The sequence below is a fragment of the Leptonotus elevatus genome, chromosome 13 (genome assembly GCF_054856555.1).
Source record: "Leptonotus elevatus isolate MCC_2025b chromosome 13, RoL_Lele_1.0, whole genome shotgun sequence".
Classification (NCBI taxonomy): Eukaryota; Metazoa; Chordata; class Actinopteri; order Syngnathiformes; family Syngnathidae; genus Leptonotus; species Leptonotus elevatus.
The window spans coordinates 17,090,094-17,115,331 of record NC_141251.1 but is presented as its reverse complement, the minus strand read 5'-3'; the positions used below and the strand labels follow the sequence as shown (position 1 = coordinate 17,115,331).

The 25,238-nt window shown below is 39.0% G+C and overlaps 4 protein-coding genes across 7 annotated transcripts; 2 read left to right on the top strand and 2 right to left on the bottom strand.

Annotated features, from left to right (window-relative positions):
• The first annotated feature begins 2 nt into the window (after positions 1-2).
• mtg1 (mitochondrial ribosome-associated GTPase 1) lies at positions 3-3,867 on the top strand. 2 transcript variants are annotated; one of them, XM_086093571.1, is made up of 11 exons: positions 3-224; positions 317-383; positions 458-560; positions 1,143-1,226; positions 1,297-1,353; positions 1,525-1,615; positions 2,168-2,229; positions 2,305-2,401; positions 2,662-2,743; positions 2,834-2,946; positions 3,710-3,867. In XM_086093571.1, the coding sequence occupies exons 1-11, from the start codon at positions 122-124 to the stop codon at positions 3,805-3,807; spliced, it is 957 nt and encodes a 318-aa protein (XP_085949697.1). In that variant the 5' UTR covers positions 3-121; the 3' UTR covers positions 3,808-3,867. The 2 variants fall into 2 exon arrangements, with proteins under 2 accessions (XP_085949697.1, XP_085949696.1); XM_086093570.1 differs by having other exon boundaries at positions 1,140-1,226.
• Positions 3,868-3,911: 44 nt separating this feature from the next.
• On the bottom strand, positions 3,912-7,079 carry sprn (shadow of prion protein). Of its 3 annotated transcripts, XM_086093576.1 has the most exons (4): positions 5,604-5,666; positions 5,231-5,267; positions 5,052-5,097; positions 3,912-4,974 (listed from the first exon to the last, which is right to left on the bottom strand). In XM_086093576.1, the coding sequence occupies exon 4, from the start codon at positions 4,972-4,974 to the stop codon at positions 4,510-4,512; it is 465 nt and encodes a 154-aa protein (XP_085949702.1). In that variant the 5' UTR covers positions 5,052-5,097; positions 5,231-5,267; positions 5,604-5,666; the 3' UTR covers positions 3,912-4,509. The 3 variants fall into 3 exon arrangements, with proteins under 3 accessions (XP_085949702.1, XP_085949701.1, XP_085949700.1); XM_086093575.1 differs by lacking the exons at positions 5,052-5,097; positions 5,231-5,267; positions 5,604-5,666 and adding an exon at positions 6,837-7,079; XM_086093574.1 differs by lacking the exons at positions 5,052-5,097; positions 5,231-5,267 and having other exon boundaries at positions 5,604-5,724.
• On the top strand, positions 6,631-9,925 carry echs1 (enoyl CoA hydratase, short chain, 1, mitochondrial). Its single transcript, XM_086093572.1, has 8 exons — positions 6,631-6,992; positions 7,538-7,735; positions 7,823-7,950; positions 8,617-8,716; positions 8,810-8,914; positions 9,058-9,177; positions 9,267-9,334; positions 9,422-9,925. The coding sequence occupies exons 1-8, from the start codon at positions 6,899-6,901 to the stop codon at positions 9,485-9,487; spliced, it is 879 nt and encodes a 292-aa protein (XP_085949698.1). The 5' UTR covers positions 6,631-6,898; the 3' UTR covers positions 9,488-9,925.
• A 4,839-nt stretch (positions 9,926-14,764) lies between these two features.
• On the bottom strand, positions 14,765-15,752 carry LOC147164041 (uncharacterized). The gene is made up of 4 exons (XM_086093631.1): positions 15,734-15,752; positions 15,581-15,638; positions 15,430-15,467; positions 14,765-15,296 (listed from the first exon to the last, which is right to left on the bottom strand). The coding sequence occupies exons 1-4, from the start codon at positions 15,739-15,741 to the stop codon at positions 14,765-14,767; spliced, it is 636 nt and encodes a 211-aa protein (XP_085949757.1). The 5' UTR covers positions 15,742-15,752.
• Between the last annotated feature and the right edge of the window lie 9,486 nt (positions 15,753-25,238).

Below are 25,238 nucleotides of genomic sequence, written 5' to 3'. Positions count from 1 at the left end.
GTGTGTAAATAGTGGTGCGCAGGACGTCAATTTGGAAGTTTATTTAAATCGTGAGTGGGACAAATAGTGACTGAGGTACAGATGCGACATTAAGTCCCATATTCATATATTTATCAAGGTCATGAAATTGTATAGGTCACTTTGCGATGTCGCCAAGTTTCGAAGCACATTCGACTTTGGAGGACGGGAAGTGGCTCACTGGTTCCCTGGACACATGGCTAAAGGTGATTGCAACAGTAATTGCTATTAAATCATAAATGCATTATTCCCTAAACACTTATGTGTAGTGAACTGGTTTGTTTTTGACTGTGGACAGGGCTGAAGCAGATGAGAGCCATTCTGAAGAATGTGGACTGCATCATAGAAGTGCACGATGCTAGAATATCCTTCCTAATGAAACTGTCGGTTTGCTTGTGCTCATACTACTCTTATAGAACATCTTTAACATGAAGTACATCCCCTTCTCTGGAAGAAACCATGTGTTTCAGGAGACTTTGGACGTCAAACCACAACTGCTTGTTCTTAATAAGATGGACCTGGCTGACCTATCAAACAAACAGGTGCTGGATAACAGTTTCAGATTTGAATTAATCTGTAGACTCTTACACCTTGTTGCAAATAATTATGAAGATGACTTTAGTCGCCTCATTCTATCTGCTGTTGTGTAATGAAACGCCCTTGGCAATTAACAAGATGGACCTGGCTGACAAACAGGTGCTGTTTGCCTTCATGGAGGCTTTAAAAAACAACAACAACATCACTTGTATAAACAAGTGTGTGCAGTACAGAATAGATATAAACTAGAATATTGTGGGGACATGTAATTAATTTCAGTAGTTAAATTAAAAAAGTAAAGTTCATATGTTATAGGGATTCACAACATCAGTGAACTATGTCATGATTTTGTTATGTTATCATTTTGATGACTACGTTTGACTATTACATTAAAAGCAATAAATATTCTTTAATAGGCTACTTTCGTAGGAAATTGGCCTTCTGAAACATACTTTTCTGTGTTTTTAATAAGTCTGTATAATAAGTTTCACGTTTTAACTTGTGACTCGAATAAACTTTTCTATTTGAGATGCCCTTGTATGTGTTTTCATTTCAAAATATAATTTATCATTTTTCCTCTGCAGAAGATCCTGAAGGAACTTGACAGAAGTGGTGTGAAGAATGTTTTGTTCACTAACTGTCTAAAGCAAAGTGACGACAGCGTCACGAAGGTATGCATCGTTGTCCCTGAAAAGCCAATAAATTTGATTACCTGCCTTAATTAATGATCTTTTTGTGCAGTTGGTGCCGTCAGTGCTGGAAATGGTGGCGAACGTGTGCCGCTTTCAAAGAGAAGAGGTAGACGCCGAGTTAAAACAGCCAAAGACACTAAAAACCTCATCACAGTGTGGATGCTGAATTTAAATTTTACATTTTTGTGTGATACACATTAAGTTTTATAACACAATTTAACTACCGCATTGACATTTATTTTGATAATCCCATGTAAATGTACGTTTTTTTTTCCAGATTTATAGTTATTGTCTGATGGTAATTGGAGTGCCCAATGTGGGAAAATCATCACTTATCAACTCCATAAGAAGAACACATTTGAAAAAAGGTACAATAAAGTACAGTACAAGCCAAAAGTTTGGACACTTCTCATTCAGTACATTTGCTTTATTTTCATGACTATGTCCATTGTAGATTCTCACTGAAGGCATCAAAACTATGACGACAACTAACAAACACATTTGGAGTTTTGTACTTAACAAAAAAATATGAAAATAATCAAATAAGTACATAAATAGCATACCTATTCTCTGATGACTTTTTTGCACACTGTTGGCATTCACTAGACACCTAAAAGGGTTTTCCAACAGTCTTTAAGGAGTTCCCAGAGTTAAGAATGCTCAGAGTATGCAATAAAGTAATCAGAGCAAAGGATGGCTATTTTGAAAAATCTATCATATAGAGTTTTGTTAAGTACATAACTCCACATCAGTTCATGCATAGTTCTGATGCCTTCAGTAAGAATCTACAAAGTAACCAGTCATGAGAATAAAGCAAATGCATTGAATAAGAAAGTGTGTCCAAACGTTTGGCCTGTACTGTCGATACTTAATGCTGTTTTTATTTGAGTGTAACACATTGGATGAAATGTCTCATTCAGGCCGTGCATCTCGAGTAGGTGGAGAGCCTGGTATCACTCGAGCCGTCCTCACGAGGATTCAGGTCAGTGGTCATCTTTTTTTATTTGTTTTTATTTATTCAATTTAATTGTTGTTGTTGTTCATTATGTATTCTCAGGTGTGTGAACGCCCCTTGATGCACCTGTTGGACACACCAGGAGTCTTGCCCCCGAAGATAGAGAGTGTCGAGACTGGCATGAAGTTGGCGTTATGTGGTGAGCAGGCTTAACAAGCTAATTTAAGGACTCCCAACAGAAATGATCCAATCACTTTATTCCCATTTCATCAACACAGAAATGTTTACGTATTAACTGCAAATAATGCTAGGCAAAGCGATTCAAATCTTCCACTTGTATGCGCTCTGAGGTATTTCTAAAATAAAATATGTGATGAGGCTCAATACAGGTTTTGGAAACAGTGCTAAAGCAGAGCTTTAATTGAACTGTGTTGAAAAAATTCTGTCGTCTCACTCCAGGAACTATCCTGGACCATTTAGTGGGTGAAGACGTCATCGCTGACTACTTGCTCTATTCTCTGAACCGGCTTGAAAAGTTCAGGTAGCAGTTTTACGTGTAAGCCTATGTTACATGATCAGTGTTGCCATTTTATATCTCTTTTGTTCCATTCCGTTGCGTGTTTGTGTACAGCTACGTTGAAAAATACAACCTGGGAGAGCCCAGCGATGACATCCAACATGTCCTCAAGCGCATCGCTGTGAAGCTCAGGAAGACTCAGCGCGTCAAAGCCCTCACTGGAGTCGGTAAGATAGAGAATGCAGCTTACAAAAAGCATTGGCAAACAAGAACAAAAATGTTTAAGTGCATAAATGAATAGTTTGCCATTTTCCTTATTTAACCAAATGGCTTTTCTTAGGATGTACGGTTTATCATAAAACAATTGTAATGAGAGCAACATATTTTTGAGCATATTTTAATTAGCATTCTAACATTTGTAAGTGTCATGCAGTGGTAAATAGAAGTTAACCACTTGAATATTATTACTGACCTTTGTGGGTGCTTTATCCACCTCTCTTATCTAAAAAGAATTTAACCACTGTAAAAAGTAAAAACAATAAAGTTCTCTAACCTTGATTGCAAGTGACAAGACTATAATGATGTTACACAAAAGTATTGGGACACCAAAGTGTTTTGAATGTGAATCATATAAAATTATATAACTTCTGGTGATTATCTCCTCTCATCATTTTATTAGTAATTCTAACATCTGCAAAGAAAAAAAAATCTATTATTTTTATGATGCAAGTTCTAATCATGCTGGATAAAAAAAAAGAAGAAGTTTGTTTGTTATCAAGAGAAATAAAGCAAATACCGGAAGGGGAGAAAAAACAAATCTTGTTTTCATTTGCTTTTTTTATTTGTTTTTTTTTGCTCCCATTCGCCTTGTTGGTTGTGCTATGCTAAGCTGTATACTGGAGAGTTGCAGGCTATTTACAGTGCAGACGTGTGTGTCATTAACATATTAAGATCAGCCACTGGATAATAACGATGTTTACTCTCCTTTAGGCAATGTTAACATCACCGTTCCCAACTACCCAGCAGCAGCGTATGATTTCATTCGAGCGTTTAGGAAAGGAGAGCTGGGCCAAGTGATTTTGGACTAGAAGGTCACATTTTTATGTACCTGTATATTTATACAATGTAAATAAAACTATTCAAGATGTTGTGATTTGAATGTTTCTTGCTTTTAGAATGAAAAAGGCATCTCTTTTGGGAGTTGGTTCAAACTGTTTATTTGCATTGAGACAGATAGCAAAGGTATTTATGTACAGTACACAAGTGTTCTATAGATAAACAAGAGGGAAAAAAGCTTGGGGGATACATCACAACCTGTTTGAGCAGCACCATATCTTTACACCTGACTCGTAAATATAATGAATTTCCTCAAATAATGGCTATCTTCTAATACAACACCATGACCCAATTGGTCATCCACAAAACACAAAGCCTCGTATTTCCTATCAGGAAAATGGGTCGGAATTATGTTAAGAGCAGCACCTGCATGAATTCAAGAATTATTTCCCTGGGCATTATATTGAAAGATGATCTTAGATGCCTCTCCCATCTGCAGTAAATAAACTATGGTCACTAATGTGTATTTTGGCTTTGTGCATTCGTCAGTCTTGATCTTTTGACCCGTTTGGTCCACAACACACAAGCTAGTGTTTGAGGAGTGCACTAGTTGGTGCGTTTTAAATTTAAGGTAACAGTGCAGTGTTTTCTTTGTGGTCATGAATATGTCTTTCCAGTTGCTTCCAGCCTGTCCTGAATTAGTCAGGTGCAGCGCTTTTCTCCTTAAAAGCTCATTACAACATGGAGTCCCACAAGAGTGTATATTTGGAGGACAGCGTTGCCATGGTGATAGTGAACATTTGGCAGAAGGATGCTCCCGCTGTGGAGCCAGACATATGAGCATCAAAGTAACCGGTCCTGTTGTAATAATCCAATTCGTCATCGGAGTCGGTGTTGCTGCGGCGGTAAGCGGACGCGTACCATTTATCCGCCGTCAGGGCCACCGCAGCACCTGCAGCCGCAGCGGCGGCCACCCGCACCGGGGACGACCGGCCCGCTGCCCTAAAGCGAGAACGGGGGCCGCCATAGCCGCCCGCCCCGCGGTACGAGCCTGCCGTGGTGCTGCGGGCGGAGGAGCCTCTGGATGAGCCTCTGGATGAGCCCCGGGACCCCCCGCGGCCCCCTTTACACAGCGCAGGCTCGCACAGGAAAGCGGAGAGCAGGAGGAACATCCAGCAGGTTGCCAGCACCTGGTTCATCTGTGCAGGAGGGCAAACATAGATTTTTTTTTGATCATCATATAATGCGAATATTTTTTTTTAATGAAGGACTATACCGCTTTGATTCATAATTCTCATTATTGCCACACACTGCTTTTCTGGCTGTTGCCTCACATGTAAACAAAACAAGTGCATTATTTTAGAAATGACAGTTGGTTAGACATGGAAAAAATCAATCTATACAAAATATTATGGGTTTTAGTTAAAGAAAGAAAAAAATGTGACTCATTCCCACTCCGTCAAATATGTTGATGCTGTCGAGAGCTGCTGCACTGTAAATCAAAACATTACATTTTATTTAGCTTTTTTTCCCTGTCAAATAAACATGCTTGAGAAAGTATTACAAATATGCCTGGAGTGTTTACGAAAAATACAAAATTAGAGATGAAGAGGTTTGGAATTACTGCACATAACTATGGCGATCAATATAAGCTTGGTGAATTTGACAATATGCACGCCATATTTTCAAATGAACCATTTTATATTGCATCTGCAACCAGCCGTGCTAATTAGCCTTCTAGCTCATTGCTTTCATGAAATGGATTGAAACAATATTAAAGCTGTTCCCATCCCATAATAAACAGAGTATCCCTATGGTTGATGCGTACCTTGATCCTTGTTTATCTTCAACACAAAGAAAAAGAAAGGTGGTCAAGATTGTCACGGAGGATGCTGGTGCGCGTTCACGAGGATGGCGGTGCGGGAACGAGCAGCGCGCTCAAGCATTCCGATCGCTGTGGTACCACCGACCGAACATAGACTACAACCTGCATTGAGCCCGTTGCTGCCATACGTTAACACGTCCGTCATATTGGATGTGTTTTTTGCATTGGTAGCTGGAAACACATACACATTAAGAATATTGCCCGATTTTTGTGCTTACCGTCTGTAATATTCTAAACGTATGGAGAAAACATTTATAATCATTAGATTATCTTTTTTTTTTTTGTCCTTATGTGTCCCAAACACACGGATGCGCACACACTACAGTCTGCACTGTATTTAGCAGATTCCATGAGTGCTTTTTATATAAAAATGTATGCCATATAGCCAGAGAAATGTGTGGTGGTATGCAATGATAAATAGAATAGAATATAATGACTTTATTATCACTGCACAAGTACAACGAACTTTAGGTATGCAGTCTTCCGCAAAGTGCCAGCAACAATATGATGAATATGAAATATTTTATGTTATGTCTGTAATGACCAATTCCTGGTGTGACATATGGCTCAAGTAAATACTAAAAATTATACTCGCTTGAACAACAATCAAAGTGCCCGAAGTTGCTTCTGGTCTGCAAAATGACTAATATAGAATATAGTTATTTTTTAAGGCTGGTTTTACAAAGCCAGTCACTGCTAGTCACACATACGATAACGGACAAATACAATCAAAAGACAATGTTCAGTCTTAACTATGTGAATCCAAGCTTTTTGAATGTAAAAACGCTTGTTACCGGTACATGTCCAAGCTTGAATGAATGAGACAGCTTCAACTATTGCTCCATTTTGCCAACTCCAAGATGGCGTCGAGGTCGACGTACGACTCCGTGACAACACAGTATTCAGTATAAGTATTGAAGTCTATGGTACCCTCGGAGCAGTTCATCTAATTTCACATGTACATTCTAGTTTACCACACCATATACTACACATCTACATGTCTATCTAACTGATTAGATTGATAACTATACAGCGAATTGGCTAACTATCAGGCTCGTTATCATGTTCGCGGTGTAGCTAATAATAGTAATAACACCCAAGTACCCTAGTTGGCGGTAAAGCTATGCTACATTTGAACGTGAACCGATGTTAGGCGAAGAAGAAAAAAAAACGTACCAGACAGAAAGCACTGTGCAGCTCTGGTTGTAGTCACTCAGTAGACAACTAAAATAGTGGTCATGGCGTTTGTCTGCAGAAAAGCTGCCGCACTGCTGAAATCGAGCCGCTCAGCACCCGCCTTGGTCTCGGCCGCCGCCCGCCTGTGCAGTTCGGGTGAGTGAGTGTTTTTAATGACACGTGCTCTTCAATGTCAAGTAAAGCTGCGTCACAAGTTCTGCGAACGTCTCTTCGTTGCACTCAGCTATGAAGTACAAAGTTGTTATTAGTGCACAGGTTATAATGCGTCATTGTAAGTTAACGGATGATAATTTAGCAACTATATATGCTATATATTATGCTAAAGTAGAGTGGCTGTGTGTACGTGTCATCACTTGCCTTACAGTATTCAACATTTGTATAATCTAATTGTTTCTTAATCCGCGTACACACATTCACCAACCCCCCCCCCCCCAATACTGAAATAATGATGATCTCGTCTCAATTCACTCACAAATGTACCCTTTCCGTATGAAATCTGGACATGTTTTCGTTTAATACAAAGCTATTTTGTAGTACGAAAGGCAGCAGTTGGATGCACAGTTTATTTGTATCTTCTGCCATCTAGTGGAAGACTGTACTACCTTTCACAATATTTCACTGGCATGGATAGAGTATTTGAATAATCGGTGTATAATAATAAGTGTTTGCACTCTCTGCAGGTGTCCACTATGAATATATCATGGTAGAAAAGAGAGGAGAGAAGAAGAATGTGGGTTTCATCCAGTTGAATCGACCTAGAGCTCTCAACGCTCTGTGTGACGGCTTGATGGAGGAGGTGAGTCAGGCTTTGGACTCCTTCGAGAGCGACAGCGACGTGGGCGCCATCGTCATCACCGGCAGTGACAGAGCGTTTGCAGGTGAGGGAAATATTAAGAATATGCCATGCTGTTGCCAAACACTTATTAAGACTCATCATTCGCTCATTTTTTTTCTGTCTTGTTTAGCTGGCGCGGACATAAAAGAAATGCAGAATCGAACTTTCCAGGAATGTTATGGTGGGAACTTTCTGGCTCATTGGAACAGAGTGTCTACTGTGAAGAAGCCTGTGATTGCTGCTGTCAATGGATTTGCAGTGAGTATCTCTGTTTTGTCATTTTAATACAGCTCAAATCTCATAATGGTCTGACAGAGGTCTGCAGTCTCTCTTAACTTTTGTTGACACCAGGGTTATTATCGTTTTGGAATTTTTCGTTATATTTAGTTTTTATTTTGTTTTTCATTTTGGTTTTAAAATTTAGTTAGTTTTAATTAGTTTTCAAGGTGGTTCTGTTAGTTTTTATTAGTTTTAGTTATTTCATAAATGCTTAGTTTTAGTTAGTTTCAGTATTCGTTTTAGTAAAAAAAAAGTGTATTACTTGTGCGCAATATTTAAAAAACACCATGGGAGCAACGTCATCTGGAGGTGCTTTTCTATTGGCTGCTGCTAGATGACGTCACTTTTGTGTGACACACTTTCAAATGTCCTTATTCCGGTTAATATCCAAATAAATCGACTTAAAATCACATTTAAATCATCCCCAAAGGCCCATGCATTACATTTATTACAAAAGACTAAAACAAAGGACATTTTTACTATAATTATAGTTAGTTTTGTAAACATAAAAAGTAGTTTCAGTTCGTTTTCGTTGTTTAAAAAGCTTTTTCGTTTTTATTTTATTTCGTTAACGAAATTGTTTGTTTTATTTTAGTTTTTTTGTCAGTTTTAGTTAATTAAAATAACCTTGGTTGACACTTTCAGTTGGGAGGAGGCTGCGAGTTGGCGATGATGTGTGACATCATTTACGCTGGAGAGAAGGCGCAGTTTGGCCAACCAGAGATCCTCCTGGGGACCATACCTGGTATGACTGTGGGGCCTTGTACATGTTTCTCTGTTTCAGTTGTTATAAAACCCATTGGGGCCACATTTACCATGATGTCTTGTCTCCCTACAGGGGCGGGCGGCACCCAGCGTCTGACCCGTGCGGTGGGCAAATCACTGGCCATGGAGATGGTGCTGACGGGAGATAAAATTAATGCCCAAGAAGCCAAACAGTCAGGTACAAGAACATTGCGCTACATCAAATCAATAATATGCTTAAAACGGAAAAACTTCTACAAACCTCAGACCTAAAAAAACAAATGTGTGTCAAGGCACATATTTTCACAATCACAATTAAAGACATTGTTTTGCTGTATGCAGGTTTGGTGAATAAAATTTGTCCCGTGGACCAGGTGGTTTCCGAAGCGGTGAAATGTGGTGAGAAAATTGCTGCCAATTCCAAGCTGGTGTCCGCCATGGCCAAAGAGGCAGTTAATGCAGGTTAGGCCACATTGCCATCGAGACTCGCAGCACACGTTGTCATCAAATCATGTTTCATTCATGTCATTTTCCTCCTTGTGCGGTTTCAGCCTTCGAGCTGCCTTTGGCTGAGGGGAATCGTTTGGAAAAGCGCTTGTTCCATGCAACGTTTGCTACGGTAATACGGCACACATGCAAGGTCCACATATTCATGGAGACTTGCTTTACATGACATTACCGTTGCATTTTTACTTTTAATGTTTAGGACGATCGCAAGGAGGGCATGACTGCATTTGTGGAGAAGAGAAAAGCCAGTTTTCAGGACAACTGATCCGCTAATGAAACTCCAAACGGGTCATGTGCAGCAAGTTGAATGACGGCAGAAGAACATGGAAGATGTTTGATCTCACTGTTTATATAACATTAACTCCATGGAATTTTCTCCCAGCCAGTCAGTGGAAAAATATGATATTCCAGTAATATACTATCATGAACAAAGCAAACCAATCTTGTACGTAATGGTTGACATTTTCAATTTCAACGAGTGCCTTATTATTAAGGCGTACATCTGGATTTGAATGATTGAGTGCACACGTGTTTTTTTTCCCTCTCGAAGCCCCGACAACTGAGGGTGAAGTGTATGTTTTAAATATTTGCAATACAAAGTAATCAGCTGGATCACTTGGAGCATTTTTCACTCTGATTATGAATCTGCATCTAATGTTTCTTTGTGTGTGTGTATATTTCGCAAATAAACACTAGGAATTGATGTCTACTTTGTTGTTGGTTTAAAAGAAGAAGAAAAAAAGAAATGCTGTCTACTGATGAATCACAAAAATGTCCACATTATCTGTCCTTTTTCATTAGCACTCGGTGGTTGAGCCAAACAGAACCTTTCCCAGCTGACTTTGGGTGGGAGACGGTATACTTTTGACTTGTCAACAACAAATCATTCTCATTCAGACCTAAGGACAACGACGAGTCTTTCATGAACCTAACATGCTTCTTTTTGGAATGTGTGAGAAAGCTGGAGTAGTGGAGAGAAATCACACAAGCACGGGGACAGAATGCTCGAACAGCTGTTTCATATTGTTGCGTTTGTATATTTTTACATAATTATAAATTTATTATCTTCCAAAACAGTCTTTTGTACTTGTAAGTGATAAAAGATTTCGATTTATAATTTTTTTGCTTCGAAATGCCTCGTGTTTAGCAACTTTTATGGTACGCCACTAGAGGGAAGTCACATGCCGTTAAAGGCGCCAAGTATCAAGGAATTACAAGAAAATACAAAGAAATTGGCAAATAATAGGTATACAAATGTAGTTTTTGTTGTTTTACTAATTTTCTTTTTATGGTATCTTATTGCTCTTTATTTCTTACACACATTGTACACACATTTCATTAGCCGGTAATAGCATAATTTTACACAATATCAATCAAATGTGCTTGCTAAAAAAAAAATCGAATTGTAAATTGTCAATCATCCACGTTGTGGCAGCAAATGTTTAATTGAGGTAACTGGACTGGTGAACTTTCATCTTTTTTTCATTTTTTTAAAAGGGGAAGTCAACACAAAAAAATCTTTACAATATGTTCAGGGTTTCCCCCGCCCCTACTGCCCGAAGCCAGCTCGGATAGGCTCCAGCGCCCCCCGCGACCCTTGTGAGGACAGGCGGTTAAGAAAATGGATGGATGGATGTTCTATGCAGCACCAGTAGTCTAAACACATAATTGGGATTTCTGGCTAAGTGGCAAAATCCACCCGTTTTTATAAAGATCCCCCTGTGCTGGATAAAAATTGGTGGATTTTGCCACTTAACTCATTATCCACAAATGCAATATTAATCCCAATAACGTGTTTAGACTAGTGGGGGTGCATACAACATATTATTTCAAAGAAAATGTTTGGGTTCCCTTTAAATGTTTAAAAGTGGCTTGGGCAATTATGCTAATGAACTAGCGAGTTATATCCATCCATCCATCTTCAGAACCTATATATGTATATTGAAACATTACTTTAAAAAAAAAAGTGACTCTCTGCACTGAAAGGCCTATGACGCTCAAGTCAACTTAAGGTAAAAAAAAAATTGAGCGTTTATTTCGAACATGAAAACAAATAAAAAACAATTAAAACTAGATTTCCATGTTTTATTTATTTTTTTAACCGTCTGATGTTCACGTATCCCGCCCACAAGGCCATGGCCTAATTGAATTTTATATTTCATTCAATATTCCCCCACAGAGATGGCTTTCTTGCCAGTCCCGTGGAACAAAACTTTTCAATGCAAAAGAAACTTGTCTCCTCTCTCGGCGGGATGCACAAAAAGTCTGCAGTGTCCGAAAGCCTCTGCAAAGGAGCGTCCCCCTTTGATGGTTGGAAAGAGGTCAAAATAATAAATGTCGACTCAATTGAGGCTCCCCAAGTGCACAAAAGGGACCAAAACATTACACAGAGGCAGCGAAGACCCTCGTGGCGTGATAAACTCATTTAAAGAAGGCCTAAAGAAAGAGGGAGCAGCATGGGTTCGGACAGGGGGAATTGGGAGGGGCTCCTAGGGGCCTTTGCTCTCCTGCAAGTCAGCCACACACTTTATAGCAGACTTTAACCATATTTTTTGTACTCTAGTGGCCACTAATGTCTCCTGTGACTGTCTTAAATCTAACAGCTGTGCTGAAATGATTTAAATGATTTATTTTACTTATTACTATTAGAGCTAAAGTGCAGCACAGGGATACAGTGGTTTAGCACTTGACTTTTATAGCTTGGGAACATATAGCAAAGGTTCAAACAGTTCCCCAGGGGTCCTTGAAGTAATGGACTTCTATAACTGTACTTATTCCTGACACTATGGGAACCTAACTCCTCACTTAATGGTACAAATCACTATCAGTTAAAAGGGACATATCATGTTAAAGCGACTTTTTAATGGCGTGTCTAAATAAGTGAAGTGCATTGTGGGCAGGGGGGCGTTACCCAGCTACGAAACAGTAGCCAAGAGTAATGGAAAGCAACTTAAACGATTTCAACCGCATGAAAGTTGATGATTTAATTAAGTGTTTTTGTAGTCGCCGTGGATTGCCTGTTACAACGAGGACTGCGTTCGGCAACAGACAGCAACGGAAAGACGAAATGGCTGCCCTTGCATATGCTACATCAATCTAAAAACTACCAGTCTTATTGACAAAAGAGGAAGAGAGAGACGCAGTGAAAAATGATGACGTCATTGTTAATTGTTGGAGACAAAGTCATTTCTGACCTCTTGAAGACAAGTGACGAATGGCTGGAAGGAGTCCATGGTTTGAAACTTTGGCCACCTTGCATGTCAGCCAATAATGTTGAATGTGTGCACTTTACCGGGAGTTGGATCGAGGACACAAAAACGGGACGCTATCAAGAGACCGGTAGGATCTTTTTTCACTGAAAGGGTCAATTGGGGCTAGAAGCAGGTTCTTAAATGACCGTCACTACATTAGTTTCGTTACACGTGCGTCCGCTAGCAAGCTTCGTGATGCTAGCAAGCTTCGCGGTGCTTCCATTTTAGCCTCTTTTACGTCCGTTTGGATTTTTTTTTTCTGTCTGGAAATTGGGAAGAGTGAACAGAGGTTTACAAGCGTACACTTTCGTCTTCTCGAGCTTTGCAATGGTGTTTTTTTTTGCCTATAAACTCCATTAGGACAGTTAAAAATGACACTAAGTGCACCTGTTGTTTTGTCACTTAAGGCTGAAAGGCAAGCTTTAAGGTGTGCAGTTACGCAAACACTTTCAGCACTCCATTCGCCGCTATTCAAATGGCGGCTTTGTTAAGTAGCAAGGTTTTTTCTAACTTGATTTTCACGCATGCGCAAACGTAATGCACACTTTGCTTATAGTTGGTTGCTCTGGTGGACCTGCCCCCACATCAAGTGTCAAATGAACAAGAAAGTACATCTTTTGCTATGCTCCAATTTCTGATATTGTGTCTGTGAGCAAGCCCTTCTGGTCCACTGTCACGTTGTCAATGCTTATTATACATTATCCACAACAACAAAAAATTAAGTTCCGTTTGAGTGTCTCATTGAAAGGTCTGACTCTGATCAACGACATTTTTAATTCAGTTCAGCCACTAAATACCATGGGAAAATCTACTCTATCTTAATGGTACAAACCAAAGTCCCCTCTGTGGGGCACCAGCGGACATCAGGCAAGCTTGAGAAATATTTGATCAAACAGTCAACTTTCATAAAAGCGGAGTTGGATTTAAGTGGTCTGAAGCTCCTTTTTTTTGCGGGGGTCCCCTACAAACTGTCCTTCAACTCCTATCTCAACATTGAAGTCATAAACCTGCACATATTTCCAATCCAAGTTTGGGGACTCTTCTTCCAATCAGTGGCCATTTAATTTTTTATGAAGGCCTCAAAGGGTCGGACTAAATTCATCCATCCATCCATCCATCCATCTTCTTAACCGCTTGTCCTCACAAGGGTCGCGGGTGACACTGGAGCCTATCCCAGTTGGCTTGAGGCAGTAGGCAGGGTACACCCTGAACTGGTTGCCAGCCAATCACAGGGCACACAGAGACAAACAACCTTCCACACTCACAATCACACCTATGGACAATTTGGAGTGTTCAATTAACCTGCCAGGCATGTCTTTGGAAATGTGGGAGGAAACCGGAGTACCCGGAGAAAACCCACGCAAACACAGGGAGGACATGCAAAGTCCACCCAGGAAAGCCGAAGCCCGGACTTGATCTCACGTCTTCTGCACTGGGAAGGGGACGCGCTAACCAGTCAGCCACCGTGCCGCCCGACTAAATTGCATCCATTGGTCAATTTTTTATGATTTAGAGAATTGATGTTAAATAAATATATTTAATAATAATAATAATAATAATAATAACAATATGCACTTTCAAGTCTATTTTGAGCTATTGACAGAAGTAAGATCAGTCACTGAGAGGACTAGTAAACATTTTTGCCATCCAGCAGAGAGTGTTGAATGAAACACGCAGTGTTTGGCGGGGTGGGGAGGGGGCCATCTGACAAATATTTTCATTATCTAACATTCTTGGCTGCAGAGACTGTCAGAATATCGCCACTCGTCTCTGCTTTGAATTATGCCCTGGGGGCCAGCAAAAACAGGCAGAAGATGAACTTTGGTCAGTGGGATTAATAACATTCATGACACTTAAATAAGCATAAATTAATGATGTATATTGTGAGTATTCTATTTACCTGTGAATTTAGGACATTTTGATCAAAACTTGAAACGGCTCATTAACATGTATTGGGGAAGGATGTGGCGATTTTAATGAGGTGTTGTTGTTGTTTTTTTTAACAGCAGTACTATAATTTTATATAATTTAAGATAGTAACATTTGCTTGGAAGTTTTTACTTTACAAGAAAATGTCATATACCAATAATTCAGTTAATAAATAAATAAGAAGGCATTAGGCATAAAAATGGTTACCAACTTTATCATTACAATTCTATTGCTTTGTCGAAAAACTTACACTATAGGCTACATGTTATTAACAATAGGAGGGTGTCCAATAATAAAGAGTGCGGGGGTCTACATCAAACATTTTTATACGTTTGAAAGAGTCAACAAGTTGCTGCGACTGATCAGTGGTGGTAGAGATGATCCAGATCTTCTTCCGGTTGGTCATAATTTGTGTCAGATTGCCAATTAACAAGAGCAGCGACGTTGTCATCGTCTTGGTAACTTGGCATCCAGCTTTGCACGTCAGGATGGTACAAGTCATCCGTGTCCACCTCGGGCTTCAGGTGACGTCTCACCTCTTCAAGCGCTTCAGTCTTCTCTGGTTGGGGTTGTACAAGTCGAGCCATTTTGTATTCAGCAGTGAGCGGGGCGAGATATCCATCAAGTTGCTCTCTGGCGTTGTCGTAGACGGAAACCCAGTCCTGCTCAGGCTCCTCACTGAAATCTTCTTTTTCATCTTCAGCAGGAAGCTTCATCATAGAAGGATGGTGAACATCATCTAAGTCCACTTCTGCCACCAGGGCCTGTTTTTCCTTCCCTGTGGTGGCCATATTCTCCCAGATCTTCATTTTGGGATCAATGTCATCGTCAGTTTGATCCATGTCCTGTGGAGGCTCCACTTCCACACGTAAAGGCATCTTTCTGTCTTCTGACCTGAAATAAGAAGACAAAATAATAATTACTTTTGCATATGAGTACAATTCATACAGCAGATCTTAAATCTAGGTTTGAACCCTGAGGTGCTGCCCACAAAGAAAACATATTTAATGGGGGGAAAATTACTTACATGACTGTGTCCTGGAAGGTGTTTTCGCTAAGTTTATTCTACGAAAAGATATCAACATCAGAGACCAAAGATATCAGTTTTGTATTCGTAACATTTATGCACACATTTAGAGCGATTTTCAGTGTAATCTTAAAATATTTGATGTACATACCCATGGCTTATATGGCTTGGCTGCAATGCCAAATATCAGCGTGACCAAAAGAGTAATCCTACAAGTGGAAAGACTCAAAATAAATGATGTGTTTTTTTTCCCCCAAAGTCAGCACTTTCTAATATGCATGGAGAATCACTGTTGGCTCCTTACCTGAACATGGTGTGCTCCTGTTTGTGTGGAGTCTTAAAAGTGTGAGAGAAAATTTACCTTCGCTGTCAGAATGACAGTCCAAAGTTCCAACCATAAATACACTGACTTGACCTTTGAATCATTTTCAATACTGCAACATCAAATCTTTATCTCGTGTATGTCACACGTTATGCAATGCCAATGTTATAAATCCAAGACGTACAATATAAAACCAAACTAAACTACAAAAATGAGAAGCTGATGAGACAACTTCATGTTTCAATTGTCTTGTTTAATGCCACAGAACGCTTTTCAAATGCCTGCTATTGAAAAAGCAATCATCGAAATGGAACCCCTACAATGTGAATGAGCTACTTTATCGACAGCAAGTTAATAATTTACAGTGAGATATTTTTTTAAACGATCTTTTAATCAACTTTATATTACAGTTATGGTCACCAGTGTAGTTGTTGCTTAAAATAACAGCCTCAAAGTCATGTTGGTGGCACAATCACTGGGAATGAGCAGAAAATGATCTTTGTTGTTGCCATGGTGACACTGGATCATGTACTTCAGTAGTACGTAATACTGGTGGACCAGCCAGGACATCGCTGTACTAATAAAAATAAATAAATAAAAGTAAAATGTAATAAAAAAAAACTCTATCATGGTGTGTGTTATAAAAACATACAGTACTGACATAATTAGATAGAATGAAATAATTTTTGCTTTACTTAATACATTGTGCTGCTCCGTCTAATATGCATTCCTTGACCACTTGGGGGCAGTATAATACAAACATAGTGACACCAACTATTTCAGTAAGCTGCAGTAATATTAAGTATTTTTTTCACAAAGGAAAATGGATTGATGGGAAAATAATACATGCATATAAGTATTGCTATATTATCTATCAAATAAGTTAACTGTTACATCGCACACAAATATCCATATTACAGTCGGATGTTATGTAACCCACGGCAACACACTGTACCATGTGACTGTCACTTTTAATGGCTTTGTGTTTCTTCAACGTATCTTGTATGAAAATACTTTTTATGTTATGATGTTAAACAGCACAAGCATGACAAATGCATCCATTTCAGCTCATCTCGTTTAACACATGCACTCATCTATAAATCTACTGCCGTCACCTTACAGTACTTGAGTGTTGGCAACGTTCCCGCCTCACTATTCGTTGACTGTCCGCGGGAGCGTCATTATGTCAACATAGGCTTTATTAATGTCAGCAAGCAAGCGCACACTTTTTTTCTTCTTAAAAGAGCAACAGGAGTCGCTTCCTGTCTGGACCAGGGATGGCTCCAGTGCGTCTGCCGGGTTATCTGCCCTCACTATGGGATCCATATGTGTCAGCCCAAAGTTTCACCGCCCCGGGTCACACTGTGATCTACTGTCCTCCCTTCCCTGTGCAAATGCCAAACATCTTCAACATCATTTGCAATATGTTAACAAGGAAAAGGCTTCTCGCTGGTTCGAGGCTCAGGCCATATCTTTACATACGGCGGCACTAGACATGGAGATCCAATACAACTGACTGTCAGACAAGTATTAATATTGTTGGCATAACTTTATACGAAACAGCTCTCAGTAGGAAGAAGTGATACAGTCACAATAATGAACATGAAATCTAAAAAAAATACTTAAAATGAAAAGCTCTCTGATAATAGAGTGTATTTTTGGGGAAATTGTGTACTTAAAGTGTCTGGTGAGTGCATATTTACAGTATATACCACATTTCAACATTTGGGGAAAATAATATTCTTTCATTGAACTTTTGATGAAAGCTAAACCTCTATACAAGAGCCAGTGAGCTCATCTTATTAAGAATATAGAAATGGGAGGCAATATTGCCATTATACTGATATTGCCATAGTCACTGCATTTGAATTATAACATTGATATTTGTATTATTGTATTAGTCCATCTTTCTTTGTGTTACTTATTTTCCATTTTAGACATAAAAGTGGAGCGCATCGTCAAGACCTGTAATATTGTTTTATGTTATGAAAATGAAGTTGGTTTCACAGAATTTTATCCAAATATTTTAAAGACTTTGGCACTAAATTATAATATATTTGTTAGTATTACATATTATTATATATATATATATATATATATATATATATATATATATATATATATATATATATATATATATATATATATATATATATATATATATATATATATATATATATAATGTATTTATTTCAAATTTAATTCAATTCAAATTTTTAAAAAGTACATTCGATTAATAATAATGATACAGCAGTCATTTGTTTTCTAATGACATCTATTTTATTTCATCATTCCCTTTATTCACTGACAGAAAAATGGCTAAACTGGAAACAACACCTAATTTTGTACAAGAAATAAATAATTGATGTTTGTATTCAGTCATGAACTGAGCAATGTGGCTTTGCTGTCTTCACCACACAACCGTAACAACAATATCAATAACAACTGTATCAAACTGATCAAACGACTTAAATGAGACCACCGCGTTCAACATAATAGAAACAACCCTTCAGTTACCGTGTCCTCGAGACAAACGGGCTGTCAAACAGACGTTGTGGCCAGGAGATGTGGCCCATTATGGGAAAGTTCTGTCAGTCTTGTAGAAACCGCAACCTTGAGAGCAAACCCTCAGGTCTGATGGATAAAGTGTGCCGCAGATTGAACATTACGCAGCCTGCTCCCCACCCCAGACTCGCCCTCGTGGAGCGGCTTTCATGTGCATGCGGGCCCGAAGCCCAGCGTCTACAAGCACGGATCAACCGCACGAGCACTGGGTTCCCCCTCAACTGCTCAGGGTCCCAAATGGCCCATGTGGAGAAACATGCCAGCTCTGGTACAATTCAGAAGCGCCCTGCTTGGTAGAACTTTGTGGCGACAGAGAGCGGTCGCCTTGTATCGATGTGAAGGATTTCTGGTTTAGAAAAATACGTGCTACAAATGAAACTATCTGAAAGTTTCAGAGCAACATGTCGGCTAAGTGCATGTCAAAACATGAATTATCAAATATATATATATATTTTTTATATTTTGAGTTACAATAAAACTGATTAATTTAATTGCCCTCAAGGGATTAATAAAGTATCTATCTATCTATCTATCTATCTATCTATCTATCTATCTATCTATCTATCTATCTATCTATCTATCTATCTATCTATCTATCTATCTATCTATCTATCTATCACAATAGTGATTCAACTAGTGGTACGTGGGCTCCCTCTAGTGGTATGCATAATAATGCCTAAGTACAGTTCAGTTGTATTTACCTTTTAAGTTCCATTCAATAATTATTTTGCTATCTTTATTCTTACTTTCTTTTTGTTTACAGGCTGTTTTCCAGTTCAATATACAGTACTCACAAATAAGTTTAAGGACTGTCTCTTTTATTTTAACACTTATTAGGGCACAATTTTTCTTTAAACTTTGTGCCATCCACTTGATTGGAATTTATATATATACATATACATATATATATATATATAAAGAAGCACAGTGTTAATTTTCAAACTGTGCATAATGTCATAGTGGCTTATATGAAATATTTATTTTTGTTAGGGATGGGCGAGTACTGATACCAGGTATCAGATACTCATGGAAGTTGTCGATACCAGCCTCTGACACCTAGACCAAAAGAAAAACAAATCTGACATCAATTAAGTCCTACTATCAGTACTTTTGAGGTAGTGCTTGTAAAAGTGAGAACCACTGGTATAGAAGTTTACCTCTGTTGAAAAATTCTTAACATACTGTATATGACTGAATGAGTCTTTGGAACTTAAACATCTTATTTCATACTGTCAGGGGGCAATAAGAATATTAATTCACAATTTAGGTGATGATATGTCTGTATATTTTGGGCGCGAACTTAAAAAAAACAAAAACTGAGGCATCTACAACCATAACCAAGAACTAAAGTGAAATTAATACTTCCCTTATCTTGGATTGTATACAATGTGCATTACAATGCAACTATTTTTCCTCTCATTGCCACACTGCTTACCTCACATCCCGCTTGTTTTGGTGTGACTGACAAGCCTCTTGAAAAACGTGGCGGCGACAACAAAGACCGCAGCCAGTGGGAGAAGATTGTGTGCTATGTGAAAGAAACACTCACACGTTCACAAAGTGTTGCTGCGCTAAATACCAGCGGGAGCCAAGAATAAATTGCCTGTCTGTAACTATTTAAATGTAGCATTAAGTCTTGATTTACGCCTGTAATTCGGGGATGGCAAAAGGCGCAGCGAATGTTACAGCTCGCAGCAATTTATGGCTGAACCCAACACCAAAATGAATATTTGTCTTAATTGCCGTTTGAGAAAGAATGATTCTGGCTTGACTTTGCATAATGTTTCTGTTGCGCAGATGTTGTGTGGGGGTGTGTGGGCTCCAATGCGTGCAGAGCTTCATAGTTTGCATTTCCATTGCGATTTCTTTCACCTACGAAGACATTAACGGCAATTATGTGCTTCTAAACAATACGAATCATCATAGCCATCAGTGCTAGCGAATTACACTTTATAAGAGCAGTTCGTGAATCCTCTTTTATATATTTTTATACAATACAGTGTATTTTTTTACTTATTACACACAATCCAAAACATTTGGGTTATTTTGAGACTGGAATTTATTTTTGTCATTTCACTACATTTTAATATTTATTTGATATACCATTGAATTAAATTAGGAAGCTTAGTCCCAACAAATTAAGATCGCAAGTCAAAGTACCACCATATTTGTACTTAAAGACACTGCAAAGTGAATCCAGAAATTGGATTGTAAAAAGATTGTTTAAAGATAATTGCTGGAAATGTGAAAAGACTGAGAACTATATAGTACTGAATTGTGGAAATAGTGTAAAAGTATTTTTTCACCATTTCACTTTTCATGAGTGTTTATTTTTTATTTTTTTCATGGGGGTAGTGGTGGGGACTTTAAAAAGATCGCCTTTCCCCCAATATATGAGAAACTTATCAGTGGTTACCTGGTGCAATTGCGTGTTACTTAAGACAAAGGGAAAACTCCAAAATCCAATGGGGGAAACAGAAAAAATCTTGAGAAAGGACCAAGGATGACCAAGGATGACCAAGGATGACCAAGGATGACCAAGGATGACCAAGGATGACCAAGGATGATCAGGCTGCGGGGCGATGGCTAACTCAGTGTATTGAGCACCTGCGCCGCATGTGTAGAGGCTCGTCCTCGGAGCAGATGACCCCGGTTTGATTCCCGGACTGTGTGGTCCTTTCCTGCAGGTCATTCCCTCTCTCTCCCCCATTTCCTGTCAATTCTTCAGCTGTCCTATCAATTAAAAGGCTAAAAGCACCACAAAAAAAAAAAAAAAGATGACCAGACTGCAATGGATGCTGGTCTGAGTGGGCAACATTTAACAAATAATGTTAATTAGGACAGTGTGAGAGTCCATTTATTAAGCCAAAAGACATCTCCGGAGAAGTGGCATCATCACAGTGTGTCCCTCCGCGATTACTGTGGTCCATCCAAACCATGAAATAGTAAAATAGGTCAATTCAAGTAAAAGCATTAATGCAAAAATAAATAAATAAATAATATTTTCTTCAAATGAAATTATCACATTACAAATTCAAATACATTACAGAGCATGCTCAGAAGAACAAATTATCTTATGCTAGCCTCTATTCTACCAGTACAGTGTGCAGTTAGCTAGCGAGCTATGTCTACATCCCGAAAATGCATTTCCCTGGATGCCAAAATTTACAGAACAGCTCAGCATCGTTACATTATTCCCAAACAAGGAGGTGACACCGTGGACGAGACCGCCGTCCATCCGCCGGCAAAAGCGAGCCCCGGAAGCCTGTTAGCTCATAAGCTAGCTGGTGGCTAACGCCCTGTATGCCCACAACGTTTGAAAGCAAAGACAACGGCTTAATTTTTCACAATTTTGAAGCCTCACTTTATATACTTGCCTATTTTTTTAATCTCTAAATTTGGGCAACGTTGTTAACAACACTTCTCTGTGTTGTGTCAAATTTATTTTCACTGAACTATAAAGTACAGCATGAGAGTACTTTCGCCACATCTGCTCATGGCCAAATGCCCCAATATTTTGGTACTTTGCTCAAGGGCAGAGTTCAATAAGGCAGTATCTCTCCAGCAACTAGTTCCAAGCTCAATAGGTCCATAAGTAAAAATCCCTTCCCGTCTTTTAAGCCAAGTCCTGAGTCACTGTCGCCCCAATTGACTTGAAGTGGCAAACCACTGACAAACAATAGTCAAGACGAGACGAGTAGCTGCCGACACCACGCAAAACCTCCAAACATGCCGTTTGAAATGTAATCATCTACACATTGTATGCACCGCATGAAAACACAAACCCTCCCACTTCTAAAACAATCATCAGCTCCAGGCCACCATCATTACTCGCAATAAATCACATGAAGGTTGTCTCAGCATTTGAGGCAAACCGCAGCTCAGTCTCTCCTCGCGTTCTTCCGTCATCTCCCCACACACTCACAACATTTAGGAAAACTGGGGTTTTCTAAATGACTAAAATTAACACAATGATCTACAATTAACTTAATTGATGCTTTCACCAATGCTCATTAAGCGCTCATTAGACATCGCTCGGTGGAGTTTGACCGCACAAATTACAGGGCTGCGAGAAAGACCTCCACAGTGGAGAGGACGCAAACACGAAAGCAGTGACGAGGGAGAAGTCTGACTTATGGACGCGCCACACAGGGAATCATCTGCTCAACAGTTGTGTGTACTGAAAGAAGCTTCAGCTTCAACATCATGCGGGGACTTTGGTCCTGAGAAAAGTGGACTTGTTCCTGAGCAGGTGAGTCCAAAGAGGGGGACAGAATGAGACCAATGATGAGACAGTCAGTCTGGGGCCTTTTAGGCCTAGCATGTGATCATCACATTTATTCAGCAACAATGGAGCTGGTGACAGCGGAGGAAGAGGGAAGATGAAATACACTCACATCCTTTGTCATGTATCTGGTAACCACAGGACAAAATAACCATCCCACAATATATGAACTGTCCCCCCCACATTAGACTTGCCCCCACTTCATGTCTTTTTCCTTGGTGTTCACCACCACCATGCATAACGAGTTGTCAGCTTTGTGTATAATGTATTTATGTATTGCTAAGGTATTCAGTGTTTTATTTGTTTCATAATGTTTTATTGTTATTCCAAACTCTCCTCACAATAAGCAGCACTTTGGTAAATAGTAACAATATGTAAAAATAAATAAATAATGCATATATATAAAAAATAATAATAACAGGCGTCAAGCAGTTTATCGCCACTCACAGTTGAAGTTTACTGTCAAACAAAACATAAAAAAAAGAGAATTACTCAAAAACAATCACACAGTTTAGCCTTCCAGGCCTTAGCTTAATGCTAATGCTAATTATCATTTATATTACGACGCTAATAACTCTTTCAGCAATGGATTGATGTGGACTTCAGCATGAGAGAGAGAGAGAGAGAGAGAGAGAGAGAGAGAGAGAGAGAGAGAGAGAGAGAGAGAGAGAGAGAGAGAGAGAGAGAGAGAGAGAGAGAGAGAAAGAGGGGGGCAGAGAGAGAGAGACAGAGACAGAGAGAGGCTGTAGATATATAAATAGATATATTATAGATATAGATATGATGCGTCACAACTACCTTCCTTTCATTAGTTATCACTTCAACATTTGCTGTGGTAACCCACAAAAGTTAACGACATTCACCAAGGGGGAATGAGTGCGTGCGATGGGGTATTTTCAATTATGTTTTTTGCAGACTAAACTTATCTTCATCTTCTACTCCTAGTCACAAAACAATCACAACATCGCTACAATGATCTTATCATTGTCAAAATATCACAATATTGTATTGTACAATAGTCTAGATTACAACCCCAAATAGCAATCAGGAAGTATCAGTTTCTTTCTATACATCAGTTATCACTGAATGAAATATCATCATATTATTGTAAGTTAAGATGCATTCCCAAACCAAGCAATTCAGATGTATCATATATGTTTTTTGTGCAGCATATCAATTTGGAGCACAATGCTGTATTGTAAAAATAATCATATTGTTGGCAAAATGTCGCACCAATATTGTATCATGAGTTATCTGGTATAAGTGGGTCTCTTTGAGAAGAGATTTGACGTGTTTGTTGACATCTTGCATATTCCTGCAGTGTGAAAAATGGCCATTTCTAACGCCAGATGTTTGATTTGCTGAGCTGTTCCGTAACTCCTTGCTCATGGAAATGTATATTATTATTACAGGCATAATAATTAGAGGGAAAGCACAAGCAGTTCGCTCAATCTCAACGCAAACACGCACCATTATCCACCCTTCATCACACTCCTCATAAAGTCAGTAAACATGTGGAAATGGTTAAAGAAAGTTAAATAGCAATTAAATGTGTTTTGCTATGTACTGATTAGGCGTATTTTCCAACGTGTGTTTGGGCTTTTAAATGACAGACATTATTGCTCAGGTGGGTCTCTGACGAAGAAACGCCATCTTTCGAATAATTCGAACAGTGTTACCAAAAACGAAACCCCTCTAGAATATCATAAAGAAGTTGTAAACAGCATTGACCCACAAGACAAACTTAATTATGGCATCTTGGATTGATGTCACTAATTATTAATTGTGTGCTCCAGTTTAGTCTCTTATGAGATTTTACGTCACGCAACACAACCATCACTGAGGTCACCTTTCTTAAGACAATATCACAATAACCTCCTTGAAGACTTCCCTATATTACCTAAGAAAAAAAGTTGAGAATTTGGAGGGGGCGGGGGGTGTAATGTGGGTTACCAACACGCATGTTTTTTGAATGTAGGAGGCAGTCAGAGTACATGGACGGAAACTTTGCAATTATACGGACAAAATGCACGCCGCGGGGCCCGAATTAACAAAGAGCTAACAAATCGGGCACCGAGCTGCTGCCAATGAAAACCAACAGTTTGACCAGAAATTTGACCAGAATTTTCTGGACAAAATATGCCTCACAAGATTTGAGTTCAAATATGCGTGCGGAAGAGAAGAGAAACTTCAGTTCATCTGAAGGATTAACTCCACAAGTTTTTGTCTTTGGCTTTCATCAAGTTTAGAAACCCATGACGTCTCTCAACTGTGAGGCAAACATGCTAGCCCCATGGGGAAAAGTGCTTCCAGATAGAAATTAATCAAAGCTCAACCTACAATTTGCATTCGACCTTGGAGGTTCCACTGTACGGTAGATTATATTCGGCATACTTCAGCTACCAGGATCTGTAATTGCCTTGTCACAAATACAGGTTTGTTGTTTTAATTTTTCCATTGTCATTTACGTTAGCTGTTTTCCTTAATACCACTCATAACAATGAAGCAGATTCTATTCTATGTCTTAAATTAAAGGAGTATTTCCCATGTTGTGGTTAAGTGGGACTTAATGAGGCTTGGTGTCTCAGTGTGAACCAAAACAGTTCAATTTGCAAGCTGGGAAAACAGTGACTTCAA